Source organism: Leucoraja erinacea, chromosome 19 (genome assembly GCF_028641065.1).
Source record: "Leucoraja erinacea ecotype New England chromosome 19, Leri_hhj_1, whole genome shotgun sequence".
Classification (NCBI taxonomy): Eukaryota; Metazoa; Chordata; class Chondrichthyes; order Rajiformes; family Rajidae; genus Leucoraja; species Leucoraja erinaceus.
The window spans coordinates 33,494,452-33,510,413 of record NC_073395.1 but is presented as its reverse complement, the minus strand read 5'-3'; the positions used below and the strand labels follow the sequence as shown (position 1 = coordinate 33,510,413).

Below are 15,962 nucleotides of genomic sequence, written 5' to 3'. Positions count from 1 at the left end.
TTGTAATGAATAGAGAGAGTTCATCCTATACAATAAATGTGAAGTTTTAATTTACTTCCATTAAACTATTCGAATAAATCTTTGTAGCTGCTTAACGCCAAAGCCAAATATATTTGAGCTGCCTTTTTACATCATAATCTGGTATAAACTAAACTAAGGTCTTGATTTCCCCCCAATTTCTGTCAGCCCCAGCCACATATACCAGAATTATTAAGATTTCACAAAAATTAAGCAGTAAAGAACAAACAAAGTTTTAAGTAGGAAATCGTTTTTTTTTAAGTGATAATGGTCATTCTAATTTTTTAATAATTCTCCCTGGAATTTCATTTTTTCTATAATAACACAATGAATTGGTTCAAATTTTTAATGTAACAGATAAAATTTCAATTATAACCTGTCCTAATATTTCTTTAGTCCACTTCATCTTTTTTGGGTTTGCCTAGGATGCTGCCTGCTTCCACCATTTCCACCAATTTTTAATCCACGCAGAATGTCAACAGATCTCATCCAAGCGAAGCATCAATGCCACACTCTTCTATTTTTGCTTGACTATATATAACACCACAAGACCTTGAAATTCTAATGCCACCAAATTAAATCTACTAATTTTGCAACGGCAGGGACATCATCCAAGTAGTCATTTTATTTGTACGGTGCCTTTAAAATGACAACGATTTCATACACTAATAGGGAGAAGTTGTTTTATTGCAATGGTCCACCTCCTCCACACACTTTCTACATACATTTGGCCTAAAAAATCTTCATTTTACCTGCAGCTCCAATTATTCTGGGAATATTTCTGACCCACTACAAATCGTACTTTTAAAGTGGCTTTTAAAGGGATACATTTAAAAAAAATGTGGCTTGTATCCACAATTCATGAAAGTCAATTAATGAGTGGAGCTCACTTGGCTGATTGAACTGCAATGTCCATTACTGTTGTGTGACTACCTGAACATACAACCATCATCTACATTCGATCCTGTGGAAAACTTCATGTCCAATTACTCAGCAATAACAATACGTTTGAACACAAATGTGCTTTGTATCAGGCCACCCTAGCAGACAGAATGATATATAGACAGATTGAAAAGGAGCTGTTTAGTCAGTTACAGCAACTTAAAGTCACACTAAACAAATGTTTCCTTCAGATATCTTGTCCCCAGTTTTATTTTTATTCTAACTCTCCTTAAGGCAATAATTCCAATTGTTCCATCTGCACTGCCAGTCTTTCAATGTTAAATTGCCAGTTCTCGTAAAATAAAGTGTTCTCTGGCTATTCATCTATGAGTGCATCACTTAGCTGTGTCCAATTCTCTTCCCATCCAAACCACATACGCTTTCATAGTGTGGCCACTGACTAGCAAGCTGCACAAGGAACCCTGGTTGGCTGGCCTTTCCCCAAATAGCCATTACTGATTAGGCATGTTTAATGGCAAACAGAAAGTTAGTGAATCCTACAGCACTGATCAGTGCAAACACTCACATGCAGAAATGAAAACTTTGAACTACTGTAAAGAAAACATACGTTTTGAAATATCATGCTATGCCAGATTGCACTCCAATCCTTACACCATTCTGCTGTTTTGTATCCATCATTGTATCTATTGTTATATCTATCATTTTCATGTATGCTGTGGACGCTACGAACTACATCCAAACAAGGAATTTTATTGCACTCGGGGATATACGGCAATAAACTAACCAAATCTGAATTACTATGGAAAATACAAATCAGCCATTATTGAGTTCTAACTGTAAATGTCAAGTTTCCCAAGATTGTATTTTACATGCAATTAAATGGCACAATTTCTATGTATGCATTGTAATAATTGTAATTACTTTATGATGTGTATCATGCTGCTGAAATACATCATTGAAGGAAAGTTAGAAAACAAAAAATATTCCGTTCGTGGCTCATGTTTGGAGCTCTGCTTGGGTAGTGAAATTTTTGTTGTATGTATTTACAATGGCAATAAAGTGTATTATTATTATTATTATTATTAACTAGGCAGACCTTCCTTCTCTGCATGAAACACTGAATTTATATACACCCAGAATATGTCTATATCACATTTATTCAAGGTAACATAACATGTACTTTCAGAATTCTGTTTGTTTCCACATGAAGTATGCAAGAATTGTAGCTTGGTGCATCTCTTTAATATAAGAGGGAATGAAAAAACAAATTTAAAAGTATTTATTTTTGTAACTGAGTCAGTGCTTGGTGTTTATTTTCTGAGATTTTAGTTTAGTTTAGAGATAATGCATGGACACAGGCCCTTCGGCCCATCAAGTCGGTACCAACCAGTGATCCCCAGTACACCAGTGCTATTTTACATACTAGGGACAATTTATAATTTTTTACCAAAGCCAATTAACCTACAAACCTGTACATCATTGGAGTGTGGGAAGAAACCAGATCACCCTGGGAAAACACACTTGGGCATGGGGGAAACATACTAACTCCTACAGAGGGTCAAACCCGGGTATCTGGCGCTATAAGGCAGCAGCTCTACCGCTGCGCCACCATGATGCCCTCAAGATTTTCTCTTGACGTTTTCCACAATATCAACTCCAGGAGGAGTGGGAGTTACCCTCAATCCTGTTGCCAAATGTATCATCTACTCCAGCTTTTCTCAGTCCAACTGCATATACATGGCTACGAAAATCAATCCACATAGCGATAATTGATCCGATCCAATTTCACAGCAATATAGACTTTTGCTCAATACACACTGGTGCATTTGACAATAAGACTTGATTTATTGTCAACAAGACAATAAATTTTTGAACACATCTCCAAAGTGAACTCCTGCTTTAAAGTCAAGGCTCTACGATGCAAAGCAAAGTGAGATACTTGATAGTAATAGTGACGTTCATAAAAGTAAATATTAAAATGCCTGATTGTATTCAAAGTTGTGGGAAAGTACGAAGAAAAAAAATATTGATCCATGACCTGCAGTCAAACCCGACATTCATTTTCCATGATCCTGGAGCAGAGTGCTTTCCTTAAAAAGCAGCATTCTTCAGCCTGACTTGACAATATTTTACTGCTTAGGGAAGGAACTACAAATTTCCTGCAAATGACATTTTTTTGTCAATGGTGTGGTTCCTAAGTGATCATGGACTGAGTCATCTGCAATTACTTCTCTTCTCTCCTCTTGCACCAAAACAATGTATCCCTTGATCCCTTCCACTTATATATATGCTGCTCCTTGAACACACTATCTAAAAAACATGGCACCACTTTCCACACAGTGAGATTTGAATGGACAAGATTGTCATGATGACGTTGCCAGCCTGAAAAGTTACAGACCAAGAAGGTAGATGAGGGCAGGGCTAGAGGCGTAATCTATATGGGACTGCAGCAAATCTTTTGATAAAGGTCTGCATGGTAGGCAGCTCTAGAAGGCTAGATCAAATAGGATGCACAGAGATGTAGCTAACTGGATGTAGAATAGGGTTCACCATCGGAAGCAGGGGGTGGTGGTGGAAAGACTGGAGATTGTTGGTGAGTCTCAAGTTACCAAATAGGTCTATGCAAGGAGATGTCAGGAAAGAATGAACAGAAGTTAATTGGAGTAGCTTCATAATGGACCAAGAGGGAGCAGATGTGGATTAGGAGCAGATGTGGATTAGGCAAGACATGCTAGAAGTCAGGACATTGACGGCTGAAGGCAAGGCTAACCAGTATGGAACAATTACATTCAGGTTATAATGCTCAGACATCTCAGACATAATTGAAGGAGCACAGACACCTCACTTGGGTAAAAGTCTGGAGATCAGAACGAGAATGCTCCATGGTGGATTGTGAGATCTGGTGAATGCACAAGGGGAAGGAATCGAGACCCAGAGGACAGGAGGAAAGATTTAATGGGAACCCGAGGGCCAACTTTATTTTCATACAAAGGGTGAAAGAATTATAGAACAATCTGTCAGAGGAGGTGGTTGACGTAGGTACTAACACAATGTTTAAGTAACATTTAGACAGGTACATGGATAGGATAGGCTTAATGGGATACGAGCCAAACGCAGGCAGATGAGACTAGCGTAAATGGGGCATGTTGGCCTGCGTGGGCAAGTTGGGCCAAAGGGCCTATCGAGCTTGAGGAGATGTTACTTACATCACCAAACACACACGTGATATAGACTAGGGCAAAGGACAGCAGAGCTTTAGATGATCAAGTTTATGGAGTATAGAACAAGGCCAATGAAAAATGCAATGAAACAGTCTGGTCCAAAGTAGCAAAGTCACGAGTCAGCAATCCAGATAAGGTGCGTATGCAAACAGATAATGTTGTGGCCAGATCCTAATAGGCGACCTCAGCAAAAGCACAGATTTGATGTTAAGGCCTACTTAAATTTAACAGTTGCCAGGGGCAGATATGGAGCCACTGTTTTGGAAGCAGAGATTGTTACTGGGAACTTAATACAATGATTCCATTATATTTCAATATTTAGTTGGAAGAAACCTCTGATTATACAGAAAAGGATGCCAGTCTGAAAATTTACAGACCAAGAAGATTGAGGAGGGCAGGGCCATAGATATCGTCTAATTGGACTTTAGCAAGCTTCAAATGGCAAGCCGCTCTAGAAGATTAGATCACATGGGATCCAGGAAGAGCTAGCTAACTGGATATTGAATTGGCCTCACTTTAGGAAGCGGTGGAAGGTTGTTTTATGGACTGAAGGCCTGTGATTAATAGTGTGCCTCAGGGTTTAGTGCAAAGTCCATTGCTGTTTGTCATCTATATCAAAGATTTGGATGAGAATGTTAACTGATAAGTTTACAGATGATACTGAAGTAGATGGTATCATAGACAGTAAAGATAGTTATCAAGAATTACAGCAGGATCTTGATCAGCTGGGCAAGTAGGCAATAAGAATGGTTAATTAAGTTTAATTCAGATAAGTGCAAGGTGTTACATTTTGGGAAGTCAAACCAGGGCTGGACCTCCAGTGTGGTAAGGTCCTGGAGAGTGTTGTAGAGCAGAAATATCTAGGAGTACAAATAAATAGTTCCCTGAAAGTGGCATCACTGGAAGATGTGGTAGATGGTAGAAGGCTTTAGGCACAATGGCCTTTATCGGTCAAGGAATTGAGCAAAGTTGGGAGAAATGTTATAGTTGTAGGAGGTGTTGGTGAGGCTGCACTTTTTTTACCACCCTACTGCAGGAGCAATATCATTAATCTAGAAAGGGTGCAGAGATTTATCAGGATGTTGCCAGTACTCAAAGACCTGAGCTGCATGGACAGGATGGACAAAGGACATTTATTGTCACGTACACCAATTGGTGTGGTCAAATTTGAGTTGCCATTTACACCAATAAAAATAAGACACATTAAAAAATGATTGAACACCAAACATAAAAACATCCCCCCACAATGGTTCCCACTGTGAGGGAAGGCACAAACTCCAGTTCTCTTCCCCTTGTTCACCCATTGTCGGGCCTATTGAGGCCTCCACAGTCGCGGCAACGGTGGCCCGATGTCCAGGCCCTCTCGCCGGATGATGGAGCTCCGGCGTCGTGAGAACACTCTTCACTGGCTTGGAGCGTCTGGAACGTCCGCTCGCTGCCAGAGGCCACGGCTCCCGAAGTCCACAGGCCGCGCTGGTCGGAGCTCCGACACTGGCGATCTCGGCGAAAGATCCCAGGCTCCGCGGTGTTTAAAAGTCAGCGCCGCCCACAGCTGGACGCTCCTCAATCACAGCTCCGCGATGTTGGAGTCGGCGGTCACAGCACCTCGGAACTTACCACACGGCGACCCGGGTAAGGCATCGCCCGCTACGTGATGGTGCTTCAGCGCTGCGCCGCCGCCGAAGCTGAAGTTCTGGCCGGTCCCGGCAGGAAACACCACTCCAGACCCGTTGGTAGGCCGCAAGGAAGGGGCGAAGATGCGGCTCGGAGGAAAGACACATCTCCGACCAGGTAGGGACTAAGAAACACAGTTCCCCCTCCCCCTAATAGGACTAGCTTAGATGGGGCATTAGGGTCAGCATGAGGTGGTCCAAAGGACCTATTTCCATGCTGAACGACTTTCTGAAAGAGGGAAATTGTGGTGACATAGACTTGGACATCATTTGCATTCATTTTTTTGTTAATATATTCTGTTTTCCTTATACCATGTCCCTCTTCATTTCCAGTTCCTACTTTGGGCAATCTAGCCTCTCACACTCCTACCCAATCCTGCAGCATTCCTTGGGTGAAGTTTAGCTTCAAATATGTCTTAAGCCTGTCCGAAGGATATGTGTATGAGAAAGAACATGGGGGGGGGGGGGGGGGAGAGAAATTAAGAAAACAAATAGGCTCTATAAGCATAATCATTTGGATGTTTCAATTTAGTATTTATATGCGTTCTAAATAACATTTAATTATGCCAATATTAACTTTTAAAAAACTGTCATTTGAGGCAGACACATTTCCAGCAGTTGTCAATGGGATTAACAGTGATAATGGGTGAAACACAGTAGGATTTTTATAGTTAGCTTGTTATTTAATAACTTAATTTACAATGTTTCAGAAGCTAATAGTCAAGATAATTGCACACCTAAAAATGAATCAGCTCAAAACAAAGCTGTTTTTTATATCTCAATATATTTCTTCTCCGTAGTGATTTGTGATATTTTATATGCCCACACGCTGCAGTTGATAGAATTGTAAAGAAGCCTCCAGATTCAGAGACAGTTTCTTCCCAGCTGTTATCAGGCAACTGAATCATCCTACCACAACCGGAGAGCAATACTGAACTGCTATCTACCTCATTGGCGACCTCGGACTATCCTTGATCGGACTTTGCTGGCTATATCTTGCGCGAAACGTTATTCCTTTATCATGTATCTATGCACTGTAAATGGCCCCATTGTAATCACGTATTGTCTTTCCGCTGACTGGATAGCACGCAACAAAAGCTTTTCACTGTACCTTGGTACATATGATTTTGGCCCAAAACGTCGCCTATTCCCTTTGCTCCATAGATGCTGCTGCACCCGCTGAGTTTCTCCAGCATTTTTGTCTAAATAAAGCGCTAAATGTAACATTTACTCATCGGGTCCACTTAGAATTTTCCATATATTTAATGTTGGCAATATATAATTTTAATATATCCTTGCAATGAAATTCTGAACACAACCAAAAAAGAACCATCTGATCAAATATTCCCAGGTCTATAGTCTGTTACGGTAAATTTATCATGCAATATTCATATCCCCAAACTTAATCTTATGGAAGTACAGGATAGATTAGCACATACATTTTTGATTTAATTTGCTATTAAACTGATCAATTAAATCCCAAATTTGAAACATGGAATGTGTTGGCTTAATTGAGCAAGACTGCTCAGGGTGTTGGAATTGGTCTAAATGCCCATTAGGGAGAACCCAAAGATAAACAGCAGGAATCCCACCCCTGTTCACAAACTGATGTATGTATATTTTAACCCAGTTTGACTGTGATGACCACTACAGTACAATAACCTGATATTTGGATAATATTAGTGCATAAAAATGTCAGGATTTTGGTGAGGCACTAACTGACCCAACATATCAAGTCACAAGAAAATCCGAAATTCTGCCTTCTCAAAATGGAGTGGGAAAATGTTCAGGGGTAAAATTAGAAAGTAACCACAAGAGGAAAGCCGTTTGATTTTCCTCGTGTTTTATTTGTTGTAAAAGTTTTTAACATGTGCGCAAATTATGTGACAGAGGCAGTTTGCACAAAAATTAGCATCAGCAAAACGTGTGTAAAAAGGGAAAGGTGTACAAAAATAAAACTGTGTCAAATAATACTTTTGTTACTGAGAAATGTGTATTTATATAAAAAGGCCAATTGTGCACACAAGCTACAAGAATCAGTTGCCCATCTGTATGTCATTTACCGCAAGAGAAGCAACTGCAGGTTTAAATTACATGGTATTGGATTGCAATTTCCTAACATTGAATGCTTTTCTACTTTTACCTTGAGTCATTACTACAAAGTATTCATAAAAACAGCTCCAAACACAGTTACTGGCAGCTCATTTAAGGAATGTGGACTTATTTTAAAGTCACATTGTTTAACATTGACTAAGCACCAAAATATTCATTGGCCAGAATAAAAGGTTTGTTTTACAAAGTTTGATTTTGAAGTTGAAACCATTAAAGTCTCACTGGAAAAATGGGCTTTAAATTCACTCTAAATTTTGTACAAATGCTTTTGATGTGACTGCTGCTCTGACCAATGTTTGCATTCACTGTGACACTGCTTCATTTCTATACCAGGCTTTGAAAGAGCACTGCCATATATCTCTGCTATCTGCAGTCTTATTTAAAAGGAATAAAGATTTAATTCTTGGTTTCTTTGTTAGTCTAACAAGAACTACTAAATGAATAATCGCACAATTTTCCCAGAATGTGCTTCATGTCATGCTTTAAATGTGTTGAGAACAAATCATTTGTAAGACATCAGTTTCTAATTAGCAAAATTTCTTCAACATTTTAGAATTTTAAACATACAAAAACAACTTTCTACTTGGTTAAACCCTAGTGGATTGACTGTACAAGAATGAATTAGACTGTCTAAAGGAATCCAATTAGCCTTAATTTATTAACTTTTTGTTAACTTCGTTTACTATTTTTTTTTAAATTAAGAGATAAATAAGCCGTCTATCCTTACTAATATGAAGCAACAACTCATTGTCAAAATATTTCATAATCCCTATATCAGTTTCTGGTACGAAATACTCAGAAGTTCTATTCTGTTAATTTACCCGTCTTACAACGAAATTGAAAACCTGTTAGGGTGGAGAAGAAGGAGAGCAAAGAGAAAACAGGCCATTTGGGTTATATAAAGAAAAACAGACCTTGCCGTTCTAACAATACTGCTTATTTAGTCACAGCGTAGCATAAAGGTTTGAAACTTCTAGAGTCAATTCTGCGTACAACATTCTAACCATCTGCCCAAATAAAGTCATTTATTTTTTGGTTTACATATAGATAAAGATTGATTTTTTTTGCCTATGTTCAAGCATTTTTACATATTTTCATAAATAAGAAGCAGATTACCTTGTCAATCACCTAAAGCCCATTTCCTCTTTTATTCATTCCTATAGTACTGGGTCAATAACAAGGTTAACCAAGGTTTCCCCTCTTAATTAGTAAAATACTGACAAGATTTGATTTTATGCAAGTACTGAAGTTTTGTTGTGAGCACAGGAATGCTTAAGTTAAACAACTCTCAAGCAATTTCTTACAAGAATAACATTTTATTAAAGAACAACACAAAAGAGGAACTAATCTCCCCTGGTTTTCAAAAAGGTTTACCCTCTTGAACTCACCTGCCGCAAGGTGCAATGTGTGAGGGACATAATCCTCACTAAGTATGCAAGATAAACAAAAAATTATTATAAATAAAATTTGTTTTTATAAATAAAATTTGTTTTTATTTATTACAGTTTGTTTTCACCATGTTTATTAAAGATTTATTTCAAAGATTATTGAGCTGTTTGTAGATATGGGTACAGACAGTTAGCATATTTCAGTTAACTGTGATGTGTACAGAGCAATTTTTCCCTATACTTTCAACACCAAGTCAACCGTATCTTTCCAGAAACTATTATAAATAAACTTACTTGACTTTCTCAACTATACTCAATCCTATTTACCACAGAAGTCAACCAATTTTCAAAAAACAAACAATTTTTTGGTCAAAATCATTGGGAAAGTTTCAAGGCAACACTTTTCAATGAACATTTGTGTAAAGCAGCTTCAAAGATGGTCACAGTTTGGAGGGGAAACACAGGATCATTTGTGACTTTCAAAGTACTAATAAGCAGCCATAGTTTTTTCAACAATATGCATCTGCAGATTGAAGGTTTCCACAATGGAGAACCATTTTGTGCTTTGCAATTAAAAGCATAAAAATAGCTTCTGTGTTGGAGGATTTAAATCAAAAGTACCTAATTTCAAAAGATTAAAAATGATTTTTTTTTTGTTGCAGAATGCAGCATTTTGAAAAAGTTAACTGCTAATTACAATAGTTTTAGCATCAGGCAATGCAGAGCATCAATACCATTCCGCCTCTTTTACTGTGCAGTAGTTCATGTGCCCATTGACTAGTATTTACAATATAATGCCAAAATATCCAGACGAATGCGAGGTAACAGGAAGTTGATTGTTTAGATAAAGATTGGGATTTCTAAAAATCTAATAAGAAACATCTTTGAGGAAAATGTATATGTGCCTGCTGTTTACCTGGTGTAAGAAAGAAGGGTCATTTGAGAATTCATTTCATAATGTTAATAAGTATAATAAGACAAAGATTCAGTTATCAAATCATTTTTATGAATAATTTACTTTGCTTTTCCTCCCCTCCCCACTAACAGACTGCTCACCATATTAAATTATCTGTGCAAAGTGTTATATACGAGGAAACGGGTGTTCCCAATAGCAGCATGCAATTAATTAGCAGAATATCAAAGTAGTAAATAATTTAACAAATGACTGGAGATAATTGTAAAAGCAAAGCATAATATATAGGAAAAGCAATTTACGCAGCGCTGCATTTACAGTAGGGTCAGACTGCTGCAGAAAATCCTTCAAAATAACTTTACAGTGTTCACTTCCCTTTACTGAGCTCTTCTGAGTTTAGATCAAGGTGGTGTTTCCTTTTAGCAGCCTACTAACGATTCCAGCATTGAACGCGGCTTGCTGGAGAGTTAATGATTCCAACTACTGATCAACGCATTTTTTACAACTATGTGCTCAAAGACTCCAGCTACATTCTTGTAAAGTATTACTATCCCCACAAAGAATGTGTTTTGTATCACAATAATTTAGTCATATTACTCATTCATCTCTCTCTCGTCAACGCATGACTTGAACACAGATAACAAACTGAGGCATAACAGAAATCAAATAGAAGTAGTCTTAGGACTAGAGATGGTAATTGAAGATAGCAGCTCATACAACAATGCTTAAATGAGGAAATAAAATCCTGTAGTAAATTATTGGGAGTGGTTGAATGTCCACTAGTTTCCAAATCATTCCAATGCTGCAATTTGTCACTGGAGTTCATTCCAATCCATTTATTTTATATTTACTGTGCATTGTAATGAACAGCTACTTTTTGATAAATGCCTGAACAATCTCAACTAATATTCCTGAATTCGATAATATCGTATAATCACATGCGCCATCTGCTGGATTTGATAAAGTTTCATCGGATCAAAAAAAAACATGTTTGTTTTGCTTTAATCAGTTAAATGTAAAACTACAACGTAGTATTCAGTGGGCTTTTCATTAAGAATGAGATTGAAAAGTATGGCCCTGGAATGCATTATTGACCAACAACGATTTAATTGGAAGCTGTGATCAGAGTGAAGGAATGCAGAAGATAATGTGAAGTTTAAAGTTAACTCAGTTACTGTACTGTTTGTAATGTGATATGCACTGGATGGAGTTGATTGTATAAGCAAACCTCTGTATTGCTGCCATTTATGATAATATATAGGTCAATGTACCCATGAGCTTTAAAGCACAGCATAGTGGTTCCCTTGACGCATCGGTTGGTTAAGCAGGCGGTTTGCTGAATCAAAGGTTCAGAAATGTCATGGGTTCAATTTCCAGTCTGTGCAGATCTGCTAGAGCAGCAGTAGTGGCTTCTATAATTAGCCTTAATATCCCTTGGGTGGGAGGGGCAGGAAATTGGGTTCCACCTTGTGATTGCCATTTAGTAATCCTTACTGGTAAATTCATGGCCCTTAAATGAGACCATAATCTGGATCAGCTGTGCTGGTTTCAAAGTCAAACGTCTTACCAAGACTCGCTGTCCACATTTAACATGAAGAATAGCCCCTTGGAGGAGTTACTGAATCCTGGAAATTGACTCGAACAGCATTAGTGCTTTCGGGGGGGGGAAAAGCTGAAGTAAATTGACCTTCCAAAATAAGGAAATTACATGTGAAAAAATCATAGTAATTAATGAATGCCTTAGATATAACTATCTGTCCATGTTCCAAACAGTTCCACAGGTGATGGGATGGAAGGAGGCAAGTGAAAGAGATGCTGCAATTATTTTTCTGAGACTTTATTTTAATAGGTAGCATCAGGATATCAGTTACCACCTTGAAGCCCTTGAACTTGCATAAACAAGTCCATGGCAAGACTTTGGCTCCAGGTAACTGATTTGTAAGCAGTTGTCCCATTTTAAAAATTAAATTTTTTGAGCCCAGATTTGTAGGGAACTGTGTACTGTGTAAAATTCATGGGACCAAGGAAGTCAAATCAAAGGAAGACAGGTTGTCAAGTTATTTCACACAGCAGGGCTGGATTCAGTTGTCATGGGAACATGCATCTAGGAGATTTAAAACTCTTCAGGAGTTCTAGATTTAACTTGGCCTTGTGGTTGTAGTGCATGAAATGGAGTCATACATAAACCAAACAACTCGAGTCTAGGTAGTGGCACGGACTTCACAGTTCGCTGCTGTGTTTGCCTTTCTCCATGTGCCAACTGGTGTTTACTGACACTGCTGTCTTCGAAAGTTGCACTATTCAGGAGGAATGGAATGAGATAATTAGATCATATTTAGCATGTTGACCAGTTAATGCCACTGAACTACGGTTGGGAATGAGAAGAATATCCCTGGGTTACAGCCCTATTAGTCTGTGTCGATCGAATCCTTAACTGCATCTTGCTTGTCCGTGTCTGATTTTGAATATTTCCTGTGCATGTGTGTGTTCTTCCAAATCAGTGGGCTGCGCTAATGGGCCAGTTTTACCTTTGTGTTTTTGTTAAAATCAATTTCTGCCTGTTATTTTAAGTGAGAACACACATTTTAATTTCCTCGTGGTAAGGACACGTTCATACCCAAACTGTCTCGTCTGCCATCTCCCCAGATACTGTCTGACCTGCTGAAATGGTTCCAGCTTTTCTTCCAGATTTTTAAAGCCCATACTATTCAAATGCTTCAAAATAATTTTGGTACTGGACATACATTATTATTTTTGCACACAAGTTTAAAAAATCTGCTACCCCGTTTGTTTTGCTTCTTAAACTGAAACTGCTCACATTCTCTACAGTGGAACAAAATATACTTTTGACTGCATCAAATTACCTCCAGTGAATAATTCCTAAGCTGTGACATGACAAATAGCACATGCACAAATTAAGATGATTAAAGCTGTTTCTTTGCCTTTATATTAGGCATGTGCACACATGCGCACACACACATCCCAATTTTTCAGAAATAATTTAAAGTATTACCAGCAACTTAAGTAAATTAGTGCATTTTAATATTATTTTACATAAATTACAGGAACTATTGTGATGATTTTGCTTACTAAAAAAAAAATTGGACAATGTTGGTGGCAATCACTCAATTTGATGAGGATTTAGCATAACCCTGCACAAAATTACAGTATATTGGACTTTACAGTGCTTTTGTTAGTAATGAGTTGAGTTCAGTGTACCTTGTGACAGTGAATGTATATGTTTAGCTTACATTGATGTAAAACATAGAAACTCAAAACTTATCTTAAGATTTTAACTTTGTAAAACTGTAAATTTTATATTTTTACACTGCCCCCCACTCTGTGATTCCCCCTATCCTCCAGCTCCACGAACCCCCCCCCCCCATCAGTCTGAAGAAGGGTCTCGACTCAAAACGTCACCACCTTCGCTCCATAGATGCTGCCTCACTCGCTGAGTTTCTCCAGCGTTTTGTCTACCGTATATTTTTAATGCAGATTTGTCACTAAATGATTGTTCGTGGCATTTGACATTATAGAATCTCAATGTACAGGTGTCCATCACTTTAAAATGAGAATGCTAACACAGTCACGATGCTGGTAGAATAGGGAAGGGCATCTGAAGTAGCAAAGATGATAACAATTATGTTTTCTCAGGATCTGAGAGCTGTCCTTGTTTCACAGAACAGTTAAGATAGTATGGGGAGATAATATATAGACAAGAGGGTTGCTGGTAAATGTTACTTTGGATTTTTTTTTTTTAACATAGCGATAATGTACATGTTTAAAGCAGTGATTTATTGCTAACTTCCGCCTTCAAAGTCAAACTCTGCTAAATTAAAAGTAGGGTCAGTGTCAAAACACTAAGCCGGATTTTTTTCTGCAGCAGTCACCTTCTCCTTTTTGCCAACAGCACCAAAGTATGCAAGACACACAGCATGCAGCACACACACATTCAACCTGAGGAAAGCCCACAAGCACGAAGGGCTACTGGCTGGCTCTTTGTCACCAAATGCAGCAGGTTGAATGCGGACATCACTGGGGGACTTCCACCAAGAAACAAGAGGCAAGAAGCAGGGAACAACAGCTAAGTAGGGAAACAAAAAGAAAGTTACGTTAAACATCAAAATGCTGACAGCGTGCAGGTTGTCTCAAACAATATTCTGACATTTCTAACATTTTAAAACCTTAACACATAATTTGGAGCTAAATCATTGAGTTTTTTAAAAATGCATCTCCAGTTGACTATTTTTTCCATGCAAATGATGTTTATTACTTAGATATGACGTTGGATCAAGTTGATATAAGCAGGTAGTAAAACTGAACATGGATCATTCATAAGCAAATGAATCTTCAAAGCACCGTTGATTCTTGTGCTTTTACAGACAAGCAGCAAAAGCATTTCAGGAGAGCCAGCACCTTCTGAAGAACAAAACAATGATTTACACAGTGAGCAGTCATTCTGGAGTGTGTCTGAAAGAAATATGCTTATGTAAAACTTTGACATCTTAAAAGTGACATTGCAAAACCAAAACAATTTTTCCTGTTTTTACAAGGAGAAAAAAAGGAAACAAAATTAAGTGTCACAACGAACAGTCTCAACGAGCCATTAAATAAAAGTAAACATGTCAACTTCAAAACGACTATATGCTGAAGGGGCATAGAGGGAGATTACATGATGGGAAATCTATTCATTTTTACATATAAAATTACATCTAAAAATAAAATGGAAAGCTGTACAAGAAGATATTCGTGTCACTTTTCGCAGAGCTCGTTATGAAAATGAGAGTGTTCAGTGATGTCCAATTACCTAGCAAAACTGCATTCTTTCTCAGTCCGCGCAGCTGATCATAAAAGGTCTTCCTATTCGGTATCATCAATTGCAGTACCAGGCAGCCTGAGCACCTACCAATCGAAGCCATCTGGCTTGTGTCAAGCCTTTGGGTCAGGCAGCTCGAGTGCAACAGGAAGAGAGGCAGTGATGTCACTCTGCAGGTCAGGCAAAGAACAAGGATGTATTTTCTAATTAAAAGGCAGTGTGCCGCAGTACTGGGGCTCCAGCATAGTTGAACTGTGTGATTTATGTTTAATGTAACGCTCATGCAGCTAGTGAAACAGCTGCCATCTACTGGTCGATTCAAGCACTGCACAGCAGGATGGGTCCATTCACAAGAACTTAGTTTTGCAAATGTCATAAGGTCTTACAGCGTGAAAACAGGCCCTTCAGCCCAACTTGCCCACACCGGCCAATATGTCCCATCTACACTTGTCCCACCTGCCTGCATTTGGCCCATATCCCGCTAAACTGTCCTATCCATGTACCTGTCCAAATGTTTCTTAAGCTTTTCTATAGTACCTGTCTCAACTGGAGTAATAAAGTCATAGTGAAACAGTGTGGAAACAGGCTCTTCGGTTCAACTTGCCCACACTGCCCAACATGTCCCAGCTACACTAGTCCCACCTGCCCGCGCTTGATCCGTATCCCTCCAAACCTGTCCTATCCATATATTGTCTAACTGTTTCTTAACGTTGGGGTAGTCCCAGCCTCAACTACCTCCTCTGGTAGCTTGGTCCATACACCCACGACCCTTTGTGTAGAAAAGTTACCCCTCAGGTTCCTATTAAATGTCTAATAACTGCAAATGGAGAGTTTTGCATAAATGTCATCAATGATGTACACATATTTAAACTCCACAACTAATCTTAAGTCTATTAAGCTTTCATGAATGGACTTTTT

General features: G+C 38.5%; 1 protein-coding gene across 4 annotated transcripts in view; it reads right to left on the bottom strand.

The window, feature by feature from the left end:
* msrb3 (methionine sulfoxide reductase B3) overlaps window positions 1-15,962 on the bottom strand; it is a 93,926-nt gene that overhangs the window by 60,659 nt on the left and 17,305 nt on the right. The window contains exons 1-2 of one of the 4 annotated variants that reach the window (XM_055650793.1): window positions 15,036-15,163; window positions 14,186-14,312 (exon numbers count right to left, since the gene is read on the bottom strand). The exons of 1 other annotated variant lie outside the window; for it this stretch is intronic. In XM_055650793.1, coding sequence (XP_055506768.1) covers window positions 14,186-14,261 — 76 coding nt within the window. In that variant the 5' untranslated portion in view covers window positions 14,262-14,312; window positions 15,036-15,163. Of the gene's footprint in view, window positions 1-14,185; window positions 14,313-15,035; window positions 15,215-15,962 lie in introns of those variants that run through there. 2 more of the 4 variants (XM_055650792.1, XM_055650790.1) reach the window with 2 other exon arrangements.